Genomic DNA, 12,664 nt, shown 5'->3' on the forward strand with positions numbered 1-12,664 from the left:
CAGATGCTTACACTGACTGAGCCATCCAGGTGCCCCTCATTTTTTTTTAAAGTAGGCTCCACACCCAACATGAAACTTAAACCCACAACCCCAAGATCAAGGGTCACAGGCTCTACTGACTGAGCCAGCCTGGCACCCTTTATTGTCTTTCTTATTACAAAATCTTTACTGCAACAAATACAGCGATATATAAGGGGGGGGGGAACCATGATCCCACTATCCAGAGAAATCTTTTATTTCCTTTCAGGCTTTTTTCCATGCATGCATATATTCATTTCTAAGTGGTTATTTCTTAAAGAAGTAAATTTTGCAAACAGTAGTTTTCATATGAAGTTCAGTCATTAAGTGATTGGTTTTATTTATTTTTTCATGGCATTTTTTAAGGTGGGGGATCAATTTCTTATTTTCTTGAACTGTTGTTGTCATTAGTTGAAAAGTCCTCCCATTAGGTGTTCCTTATGTAATTCTAATATACTTTACCTTCTCTATATCTTCAGCCAGGTTTCTTTTTTTTTTTTTTTTGTCTTTTTTTGAAAAAAAAAATTTAAGTTTATTTATTTATTTTGAGAGAGAGGGAGACAGAATCCCAAGCAAGCTCTGCACTGTCAGCACAGAGCCTGACACTGGGCTTGAGCTCACAAACCATGAGATCATGCCCGAGTCAGTCACTTAACTGACTGAGTAACCCACCACCCGGGCACCCCAAGCCAGGTTTCTAATAATACCCTTAAAATATCCAGCAAACTAAAGTCATAGATCAGAGTTACACATTTTTTGCTTTTCTTGCACTTTTCCTTCTCAAAGCTATAACTTGGTTAGCTTTGCTGGGATCCACCATTCTAATCTTTAGGTTATATAAATTAAATATGTTAGCCTGTTAATTCTTATATTGTGTCTAGGATTCATGGTGACTTATTTCAGCAAATAGTAAAGGGGCTAGAAATATGTTCCTAAAAACTTACGGAACTAAGTTAGATCTTAGCTACAAATGTGCATTCAGGAAAACAGAAATTCATTTTTCAATGTATTTGTCCTGAGTGCAGGCTAAAATGTAATGATAATTCTCGGAATTATTTTGCAGACCTCAAAGGAAGATCTTCTGCAGGCTGATTTTGAAGGTGCTTTAAAGTTTTTCAGAGTTCAGCTTCCAAAAAGATACAGGGCTGAGGAAAATGCCAGAAGATTGATGGAGCAGGCTTGCAATATTAAGGTAAGATACATGAATTTATATATAATAAAGATACAACTTGAATGAAGAAAGAATTATTTAAAACGCTTTCTCTGTACATTGCTGGACTTTGGCTATGTTAGGGTGATAGTATGTATGAACTAGTCTCAGACTTTTTTGTGAGGCTGATATGTATAAAATAACTTCTAGTAGGACTTGGAGTGAAAGTTGGTAGGTTCAGATTGTAACAATAGGAAGACAAACGTTTATCTTATAGGTAGGGCTCTAGAATGGGCCACTGTGATAGTGGTTTCCATGGCAGCAGACTTAGCATTTAGCTTTTGGCCATCTGTTTTAGGATTATTTACAACAAAGCAAGAAAAGCCTGCTTAGACAGTGCTTTCTTTTCTCTAAGGGACTTGGAAAGCTTTGGGTGTTGATCTGTCCATTTCCATCCCACATCTGCAAAATGGCTGTCGATACATTGCTCCTTATCATATGCCTAATAAAACTAAGTGAGATTTATAAAATAATTTGATATGGAAATTTCTATCCAGAAAATAGTGGGATCAGATTAGAGAACACATTTTTAAAAAAAATTGGAACCAATTTACAAGTGTTAATTCTTATACCTCTGGAAAATACTCGGGAATCTTCTTAACCTAACCTAAATACATAAATAGAAATTTCCCTTTTGAACAAAGAGACAGAGATCCCATGTCTTACAGACCTTATGTTCTTACAGAAGGAAACAGACAATAAATGACTAACATAATAAGTAAAGAATGTATTTAATGTGTTAGAAGGTGATAAATAGCTATGAAAAAAGGAAACATCCGGTGAAATAAACAAGACCAGATTGAGGAGGAGCAGGAAAGTTACAGTTGTTATTAGGTAGTCAGAGTGGGTAGACCTCTTTAAGAGAGTGAAAGAAGGGTTAGCCATGGAGATGTCTAGGGGAAGAGCATTCCACCAAGTTCAAAGGTCCTGCCGCTGGCTCATGCCTGGTGGGTTGGAAGAACAGTAAGAACGCCAGTGTAGCTGGAGTGAAGTGAATGGAAATGAGAGCTATAGGAGAGGAAGTTCGAGAGTTTACAAGGAGCCAGCGAATGTAGGAGTTAGGCTTTACTTTGGGTGAAGCGGCTAGCCCTTCCAGAGTTTTGAGTGGAAAAGTGGTATGATCTGTCTGAGGTTTCAGAGGATCACAATGCTTACTTACTGTGTTGAGAACAGACTACCACAAGGTAAGGGTGAACGTAGGGAGATCCGACAGGGGTTTCTGCAGTAATCTTGTTGAGAAGTAATGATAGTGGAGTGGAGTGGAGATGGAGGTGGCTGGAACCTGAGTATATTTTGAAAGAGAACCAAGAGGATTTCATGACACATTAGACATGGTTATGAGAGGAAATAGGGAGTCAAGATGACTCCACAGATTTTGGACTAGGCGATAAGTAGATAGAATTGCTGTGGAGTTATTAAACTTATTACTTCCAATGTACTTTGACATAGACTTCATCTAAGCACCATACCTACTTGAACACTTTTTTTGGTGAGACACTGTTTTTTTTTTTTATTTTAACTTATTTTAAAGTAAATTCTAAATGTTAAAAAGTCCAATTCAATGTTGAAAGTAAATAACTGGGAATAACTGGGAAGAAAAACTATATTGTCTTTCAAGTGAATTCTGTATTCAAAAAAAAAATCAGTTTCCAAAGATATCAAGAAAAATAGGTCTCTGAATCTTCATCCTGGAATGCAGACTTTTAAAGCCTTCAGGACTGATTGTTTTATTTGGCTGGACCAAATGACTAAGCATGAGCCACATTTGTCTGTGGACTTTGAAAGCATATTGCAGTGGCCATTGTGACTTTGATTGAATTTTGTGGGACGTTGGTTTGAAAGACAGACTTCAGCCCCTGATTGTTCCAGAGCTGTCAGAGAAAAGTACTGTAACTGGAACAGTGCTGTAGGAACCTGTTAAAATAAAACATTCATTTCTAAGAGTGAAAAATTAGAGAGTTAGGAGAACTAGTAAGGTAGAAAGCTAAATGTCTTCAAAGCAAATTTGGTAGCATTGGCTAATCATTGATAATGAAAAACCCAGGAAAACAATTCAAAATTATGAGATACATAGGGAAGGATTTTTTTTTTCCAATATAATTTATGAAGCTACTTAGGGGTTGTAGGCAACTAACAATTGTCAGGCTGGAAACATGGGATCCAAAAGACACAGAAACTTAAAATGTTAGAAAGTAAGTTCAAAATATGATCAGAGTGGACCATTTCTGGAATGAGTATGTCCAACCAGAGTGACTTGCATGAAGGTGAACAGGTAGACATGAATTGTTATTTCAAGTAAGAATAGCGTTATTTGATTTTGTTTTTTGTTTTTACGTTTTGTTTGGGGGTTTGTTTTTTGTTTTTGCATTATCTAAGGAAAGTAACTTTTTCTTGGGTATTTAAAATAGTACTCACAGGACACTAGTTTTTATTATGGTATAATTCACATAACACTGTGTTTGTTTCACTTGCAAAATTTGTTTCTTGGGGTGAGGACTTTCAAGATCCACTCACTTAGGTACTTTCAAACATGCAGTATGGTACCAACTATGGTCACTATGCTGTATGGTACATCCTCATGGCTCATTTATTTTATAATGAATAATGTCATCATTTTATAATGAAATTTGTACGTTTTGACCCCCTTTACCTACTTTGCCCCCTCCTACACTCCCTGCCTCAGGCATCAATCTGTTCTCTTATATCCATGAGCTTGGTATTTTTGTTTTGTTTTTGTTTCATTTTGTTTTGTTTTAGATTCCACAAATAAGTGAGATCATACGATATTTATCTTTTTCTGCCTGACTTATTTCACTTAACATAATGCCCTCAAGTGCCATATTGTGCCCAATGGCAAGATTTCATTATTGTGGCTGAATAATATTCCATTGTGTACATGTACCACATTTTCTTTAGCCCTTCATCCATCAGTGGCCATTTAGGTGGTTTCCATTACTGGCTATTGTAGATAATGCTGCAGTGAACATAGGGGTGCATGTTATGTTTTCAAATTAGTGTTTTCATTTTATTCAGATAAACAACCAGGAGTGAAATTGCTGGATTGTCTAGTAGTTTTAATTTTTAATTTTAATTTAATTATTTGAAGAACCTTCATCTTCCATTGTGGTTGCACCAGTTTACATTGCCACCAACAGTTGCACAAGAGTTCCCTTTTCTCCATATCCTTGCCAACACTTATTTCTTATCTTTTTGATAAGAGCCACTCTAACAGGTGTGAAGTGATATCTCATTGTGATTTTGATTTGCATTTCCCTGATGATTAGTGGCGTAGAACACCTTTTCATGTACCTGTTGGTCATTTGTATGTCTTCTTTGGAAAAAGGTCAATTCAGATCCTCTGCCCATTTTTTAATTGGATTGTTTGGGGTTTTTCGCTATTGCGTTATATGAGTTCTTTATATATTTTAGACATTAACCCTTTATAAGACATATGATTTGCAAGTATTTTCTCTCATTCAACATATTGCCTTTTCATTTTGTTGATGATTTTCCTTTGCTGTGCAGAAGTTTTTTAGTGTGATGTAGTCTTGTTTATTTTTCCTTTTTTTTGTCTTTGTTTTTTGATGTCAAATCCAAAAACAATCACCACCAAGACCAATGTCAAGGAGCTTACCACCTATGTTTTCTTCTAGGAGTTTTATGGTTTCATATCTTATGTTCAAGTCTTTCATCCATTTTGAGTTAATTTTTGTGTATGGTGTAAGATAGTGGTCCAGTTTCATTCTTTTGCACATGGCCTTCCAGTTTTCCCATCCTCCTTTATTGAAGAAATTGTCCTTTCCCCCCAGGATATACAGTCCTGGCTCCTTTGTTGTAAATTAATTGACCATATATGCATGGATTTATTTCTGACTTTTCTATTCTGTTCCACTGATCTACATGTCTGTTTTTTAATGCTACTACCATACTGATTCGATTAATTTGGCTTTGCAATATAGTTTGAAGTCAGAGAGTGATGCCTCCAGCTTTGTTCTTCCCTCTCAAGATTGCTTTGGGTATTGGATCTTTCCTGGTTCCAGAGAAATTTTAAAATTGTTATGTTTCTGTGAAATATGCCGCTGGAATTTTGATAGAGATGACATCGAATCTATAGATTGCTTTGAGTATATGGACATTTTAAAAATATTAATTCTTCTAATCTATGAGCATGGAGTGTCTTTCTACTTATTTGTGTCTTCAGTTTCTTTCATTAATGTCTTTTAGTTTTCGGTGTACAGATCTTCCCTTGGTTAAATTTATTCCTAGGTATTTTTTGATGCAATTATAAATGGAATTGTTTTCTGATTTCTCTTTCTGATAGTTTCTTATTCATGTATAGAAATACATATAGAATACACGCAGAAATACATTGATTTTTGTATCACAGGATATCTTTTTAATTTATAACACGGTTATGAGGCAGATGTGAGGTGAAACTCAGAGAAGGAAGACGTAAGTAGTACAATATCCAAGCACCCTGATGGAACTAGAGCATAGGTTTCCAACCTAAAGTTTTAAAATTGTGTTTAAACTGAGACCTACATTTTAAAATAGCTTTTATATTAAAACCCTGACCACCCAGACACATCTGAATAAAAACTTACCCTTGTAATTTGTCACGCACTCTGACGTTTCCTCTTCTACTGTTTTGTATTTTGTGTCATTTAAACTCCCCTCCCCCCAAGAAAAGTCTTCAAACTGAAAAGGTAGTCATGACCCACTAACTCGATCTCACAACAGCTTGCAATATTGAAAACACCCTGAGGCCTGTCATACTGTTCACACCACCTCCCCCTTCCCCATCCTGATAGGCTGCAACTTGTAAGAGGTGTTAACAATGAATAATGGAAGTAGGGGTGTGGTGAGAATGTGAGTCATCATGCCATCATTATAGCAGGATGTGCTAGCAACTGGAAATTTTAGGAACAGCGGATTGAGAGATCAAGGCTACGTGTTAGACAAAGGTGAAGGCAGGTAGGGAAGAGGTAAAAAAGTTGCACTCACCATTTCTTAGGTATAGCCTTGAGATTGAAGATAGAATGTTGGCCAAAAATAATGAAAATTGTTTTAATTTTAATTATTTTCAAAGTTAGGATCCGTGTATGGTTGTATCTTCTTTGAATGGACATGTTCTCATTTAATTAATTACCCAATAAAATGAATCACTTTCCTCTAACTTTTTTTTTTTTAAATTTTTTTTTTTCAACGTTTATTTATTTTTGGGACAGAGAGAGACAGAGCATGAACGGGGGAGGGGCAGAGAGAGAGAGGGAGACACAGAATCGGAAACTTTTTTCAACGTTTATTTATTTTTGGGACAGAGAGAGACAGAGCATGAACGGGGGAGGGGCAGAGAGAGAGAGGGAGACACAGAATCGGAAACTTTTTTCAACGTTTATTTATTTTTGGGACAGAGAGAGACAGAGCATGAACGGGGGAGGGGCAGAGAGAGAGAGGGAGACACAGAATCGGAAACAGGCTCCAGGCTCCGAGCCATCAGCCCAGAGCCTGACGCGGGGCTCGAACTCACGGACCGCGAGATCGTGACCTGGCTGAAGTCGGACGCTTAACCGACTGCGCCACCCAGGCGCCCCTCTTTCCTCTAACTTTTAAAGAACTAGGTGATCAGTGATTTCAGTGAACAGACTGGTTTTAAAATAGGTAGGAGAGTTGCAGGTGAAAAATAACTTACTAGCCCTGTATGTGGTTTATTTCTGTGAGTGTACCAACAAGATGTATTAACAAACCCCACTGGATTAGATAAATAACTTTATTCTTTGAAAAGCTGTGTCGGGGCGCCTGGGTGGCGCAGTCGGTTAAGCGTCCGACTTCAGCCAGGTCACGATCTCGCGGTCCTGAGTTCGAGCCCCGCGTCGGGCTCTGGGCTGATGGCTCAGAGCCTGGAGCCTGTTTCCGATTCTGTGTCTCCCTCTCTCTCTGCTCCTCCCCCGTTCATGCTCTGTCTCTCTCTGTCCCAAAAATAAATAAACGTTGAAAAAAAAAAATTTAAAAAAAAAAAAAAATAAGAAAAGCTGTGTAATAGTAAATATCAAAAATGTTTTTGTGTTTATTTTTTCTGATTTAAGTAACATGTTTTAAAATTTTCAAATATCTCCCTGCTCCTATGGTTTCAGACAGTTTAATAAAATCAGGAAATATGCTGACCCATCAGACTTGATTTGAAAAGTCATATTGAATATACACTTCCTTGGGTTTTGTTGAATATTGTTATTCAAATGTTACCTTGTAGTTACAAATTCTGCTATTACAGACCTTCTTAAACTTGATTCTTGGCTTCGTGGACTCTAAATCAGTAGAAATTTTGATTTCTTTATATAAGCATATGAGGATTTTGTTTTTCCTGGTAAGAGACTATATACCTTTTATTAGATTCTTTTAATCTTTTAATTTTTTAAATATTTTTATTTATTTTAGAGAGAGAGAACAGGAGCAGGGGAGGGTCAGAGAGAGAGGGAGACACAGAATCTGAAGCAGGCTCCAGGCTCTGAGCTGTTAGTCCAGAGCCCAACACGGGGATTCAACTCATAAACCATGAGATCAGGACCTGAGCCAAGGTTGGACAGCCAACTGACCGAGCCACCCAGGCTCCCCTTATTAGATTCTTAAGAGGAATTCAGTGACTCAAAAAAATTAACCTCTATATTGTGGAACAATCTTAAACTTGTTAAGTAAATTGATATTTCTGTAGAGCATGTAAGAGTTTATGAATGGGTATCTACAAATATTCAAGGGCTTATATATATAAACTTTATAATTCTTGACCTGTCTTTTTATATTTTTTTATTCAGTATCATTTATATTATATTAGGTTGAATTGATGAAATTGCCATTCTTTTTGGTAAAAAATGTCAGATATTAAACATTGTATATAATTTAATTCAGTATTTCATGCCTCCATGTGATTCAATGCTATGTATGATGTTATCTATTCAATGCTATAAGGATGAAATACTAAAATTTTGAGTCTTTTAATTATAATGGAATTCATTTAGCTGCCGTTGCTCTCATAGGAATAAAGAAAAATAAACTAGAAGAGTAAAATACCTGTAGTAGAAGTTAGAGTACTGTGTATACCTTACTTCTATGGACATGTAAACTTTTCCTAAGAATTACTTCTAAAGACTGGGAAGCAAGTCTTGTCTGTTTTCCTTCCTTCCTTCCTTCCTTCCTTCCTTCCTTCCTCCCTTCCTTCCTTCCCTCCCCTCCTTCCTTCCCCCCCCCCTTCCTTCCCTCCCTCCCTTCCTCCTCCTTCCCTCCTTCCCTCCCTCCCTTCCTTCCTTCCTTCCTTCCTTCCTTCCTTCCTTCCTTCCTTCCTTCACTTTCTTCCTTTCTAGTTGACTTTTATTTGGAATAATGTTGCACATGCCTCATTTGTGATGCACCTCATTAGTAGCAAAGTTCATCACATCCTCAAAATATTCTGTTGCGGGGGTGTGCCTGGGTGACTCCGTTAAGCATTCAACTCTTGATTTCAGCTAAGGTCTTGATTTCAGGATTGTGAGTTCAAGCCCCGTGATAGGCATGGAGCCTACTTTAACAACAACAAAAAAAATCTGTTGGTGGATCTTCATAAAATAAAATTTTAAAATAGAAATTAGCCTATTTCATTATTTGAACAAAATTAAAACTTCAAAATGTGACATTGAACTCAAACAAGGTAATTAAGAAAGAAAGTTCATTTACTGAGTGCACAGTGAGATCGTGACTTGAGTGCCTGTCGTGTGTCGGGAGTTAAGATGAGACTTTAAGGATTAGCAGGGGTAAAAGAGTATCTGAGGCAGGGGGAAGGATGTTCCAAACAAAGAATATGCAGAGGCCCAGAGGTAGGAAAATATGGCACTGTCCAAGCTCTCATCATAGTTGATGACCGGAGAATAGGAAATGGAAGACAAGGTATCCAGGAGCCAGATGGCTGGTGCAAAGCCATGTGAGCCATGGTATGCAATTTGGATTTTTCCTGGGGGCAATGGGAAGCGTTGTGAGGGGTTAAATAGGAGGTGGAAATGATCAGCTGCTTTAGAAAGGTCTTTCTGGCTGCTGTGTGGTGATGAACTGAAAGGGGTAAGATTAGATATTAGTGACAGACCAATTCGGTGAGAAGTGACCAGAGTATCTGCTATGGGCTGGAGAGAGATGGACAGATTCCAGAGATATTCAGGAGGTGGAATCAACAGAACTTAGTGATTAAATGTGAGCATTACAGCCAGGAAAGAGAGCCGCGACGACACCCAGAACTCTTAGGCAACTTGGTAGTAATCACACTGCAAAGGGAACAAACAAAAAGCAACAAGTTACAAGGCTGGAACACAGTGAGTGAAGTGTTGGACACGTTAGGTTTGCAATGTATATCCACAGACTCATATCCAAATATATAGAGATACCAAGTAAGTGGATGCTAGAGATCTGAGCTGACAGTAGGCATTTGGATGTCATCGGCATTGAAACCACAGGAGTGGGTGAATTCTCACAGAGGAGCAGAGAGGAGTGTTGAGGATAGATACGTTAACATGTAAAAAATGGGCTGAGAAGTAGAAGCTGGTGAGACTGAGACAGCAGGAGCAAACCCAGTAGAGAAGTGAAGTGTGAATGCTAAGGGAAGATGTATTCGTTTTCAAGAAGGAAGAAGTTGAATAAATGTCAGCAGTGCTTAGAGGTCATATAAGGTACTGAGGAGTGGAAAGCAGACATTGTGCAATAATGATAAAGAGGTCCTTAATAGCCTTAGTGAGAGCAGTTTCAGTGGAGTGATGAAGTATAAACTCCAGTGATTCAAGAAATAAGTGGAAGGGGAGGAAATGGAGAACGGAAGATAACACAATTCTTCTAAGAAGCTTAGTGTGGAAAGAAGATGGGAGATGGAAGAGACGGCCAGCAGGCCAGGGCGTAAGTACGAGAGAGATGAGAAGATAAGAGGTTGAGATGGGTTTCGGGGGGATGGGAAAATGAGTGTTTAAATGCTAAAAAGCCTCAACGAATCAGTTTCTTCACTGAGCACCTACTGTATACCAGGCACTGTGCTAGATTCAGGGAATATCAGGTAGAACAAAAGCAGATATACTCCCTGAAATCATGGGGTTTACACTATTGTGTGGAAATATTACATAGTCACCTTAGTAAATGTGTAATTACAGAGTGAGATAAATGCTCAGATGGGATGTAATAAGGCTTTATGAGGAGAAGGAACAAAGGAGCCTGACTGACTCAACCAACAATTTGGGGAAAGCTTTCTTGAACTGAGATTCTAAGGCATTGCCGACTGAAGGAACAATATGTACAAACACTGTGAGGTAGGAAGGAGTAAGGTATGGTTAAGAAACTGGGAGAAGGCCAATGTGACTATAGCTCAGAGAATCCTGAGGGTTGATATGTAGGGACCAGACCACTCCATCTTTAAATAAGAAGGAAAGGCCCACAGAAAGAGAAATGTTGAAAATTCAGTAAAGAAAGGGGAAAATATCAACAGAGACAGGATTATGAGGAGGTAAGGGCTTAGATTAAAAAAGAATGGACCTTTTTTCCATTCAAGGGAATGAGGAGGAATCGACGGACATAAGGGGAATGTGCAGTTTGATGAGAAAATTGAGAGTATTTCATTTGAAGGTTTGTGTTATTTCAGTTAAGCAGATTCTAGAATGAAGGGAATACATAGTAGAGTAAGAGGTATTAGAGAACATAGAGAAGTTTTTAGAACAGACATTGCAGAGATTGGAAGAACTAAGTGGGAAAACACAAGATTATTGGACTATTGTTGGAGATCATGAATTCATAGTGGCAAAAATCTGCAGTGTTTTGTGAGTTTCTCTGGAAACACTCAGCAGCCCAGATGTATTCATGAAGAAACGAGTTATTTTGACCCAGAGTTGAGGTTTGCCAGAATGAGGCAAAAGAAGGACAGTGGGGCCAGGGCAATGGTGCACTAAGAGACCAGATCTTGGGGGAAGGAGAGGGATGAGGAAAAGGGGAATCCCTGATTTGTAGCCAATTTCCATGGTGTAAATATTCCCACCATGGCCAATTTCAAGGTACCAGTGACTTAAGAACTGGCTCACACAATGTCCAAGTGCTAACAGTTGCTTCTCAGGAACTGGTAGTTGATGACTCTAGCGCACCACAGGTTCAGAGATGAGGGTAGTGGCCATTGAGTGGTTGACATGATGGAAAATGGAGACTAACAAATAGAAAAGAAAGTGAAGACCAATGAGGACTGCAAGAAATGCGGGTGAGGGAGAGCTGCAAAGAATTGTTGAAATCCATGACTAAGGAGATTGGTAGAGGAGGACGTTAAATGACTTGGTGGTGGTTACCCAAGAAAAAAGCAACTTTCCTCCCAAAACTCTTGTATTTGAAAGACAGTTGGGCGACAATACTGACTTGTACTTAAATTTTCCAGCTGTTAGCTCAGGTTGATTAGCGGCAGCAGAACCACACCAATTGCTATTTTGCCATCTATGGCCATCTCCTCTGACTTGCTTCTCTCCTTCCTAGCAACAGTGCTACTCTCTCTCCCGTCTTCCTGTGATCATAGACATTCGAGATGCACTGGGGAGAAATGTGCAGAGCAACAGGAGCAGGGGAGGTGAGGGGGGCCCTGCCATCTTCACCACAACACCAAAATTGTCTTCCGGCCCTATGCAGGAGAGGTAGCCACCGATGACAAGATGTTACCATGGTAACTACTTGCCTCGGAAAATTCTAAGCTCTGCTCCAGCTCAGTTACCTCTCTACTGAGATGGACAATTATCTACCCTCCCACAGTGCATTGGTATAATTTGATCTTGCCTCTCACAAATCATGTTTTTAATGGAATATGGTAAATTTGTTAATCTAGAAATTTAACATTTTTCCCTGTTTGAGACCTCCATATTTGTAACCATGAATTTTAATTTAACTGTTTGAAAAAAAAAACTTTCACACTAGAACAAAAGTGTTAAGAACATTTGTATTGAAAGCAATTTACTTCTAATTTCTTCATAGTATTTGCTGTTTATTTCTGGATGTTATTGCTGTGTGTAAACAAGAATATAATCTCCCAAACAAATGCTTTCTTTGAATTAGCAATGAGGCCACACAGAAGCTTCTGTCAACTTCATGGATCTAAAATGTGTGCCCTTATGTGCACTGTGGAAAGGGTTCATTTTTAATGGAACCACATCTGGTGTTCCTTTCCTATAAAGACCTCTACATTGACAACCACAGTTGGGAATATTTGGCTTAAAGGATCATAATCTTCTGCTGGGGAAGTATTATATTGTAGGATACAGAAAGGTGATCAATAACAGATTGATAACAAGGTAGTTTCTATATCAAAACATTTACCTCTTTTTTCCTTCGAGGCTTCTGTTAACGTTCATAGTCCTCAGTGTGCCTCCTATTTGGGACATTGTTTTGTTTTTCCCCCAAAACAGGGGTTAATGC

General features: G+C 38.3%; 1 protein-coding gene across 8 annotated transcripts in view; it reads left to right on the plus strand.

Moving 5' to 3' along the window:
• Positions 1-12,664, plus strand: part of RABGAP1L (RAB GTPase activating protein 1 like) — a 774,838-nt gene that overhangs the window by 622,574 nt on the left and 139,600 nt on the right. For all 8 annotated transcript variants that reach the window (XM_030303098.1, XM_030303093.1, XM_030303096.1 and 5 more), the window contains one exon: positions 1,082-1,210. In XM_030303098.1, the coding sequence (XP_030158958.1) occupies positions 1,082-1,210 (129 nt within the window). The remainder of the gene's footprint in view (positions 1-1,081; positions 1,211-12,664) is intronic.

The sequence above is a fragment of the Lynx canadensis genome, chromosome F1 (assembly GCF_007474595.2).
Source record: "Lynx canadensis isolate LIC74 chromosome F1, mLynCan4.pri.v2, whole genome shotgun sequence".
NCBI lineage: Eukaryota > Metazoa > Chordata > Mammalia > Carnivora > Felidae > Lynx > Lynx canadensis.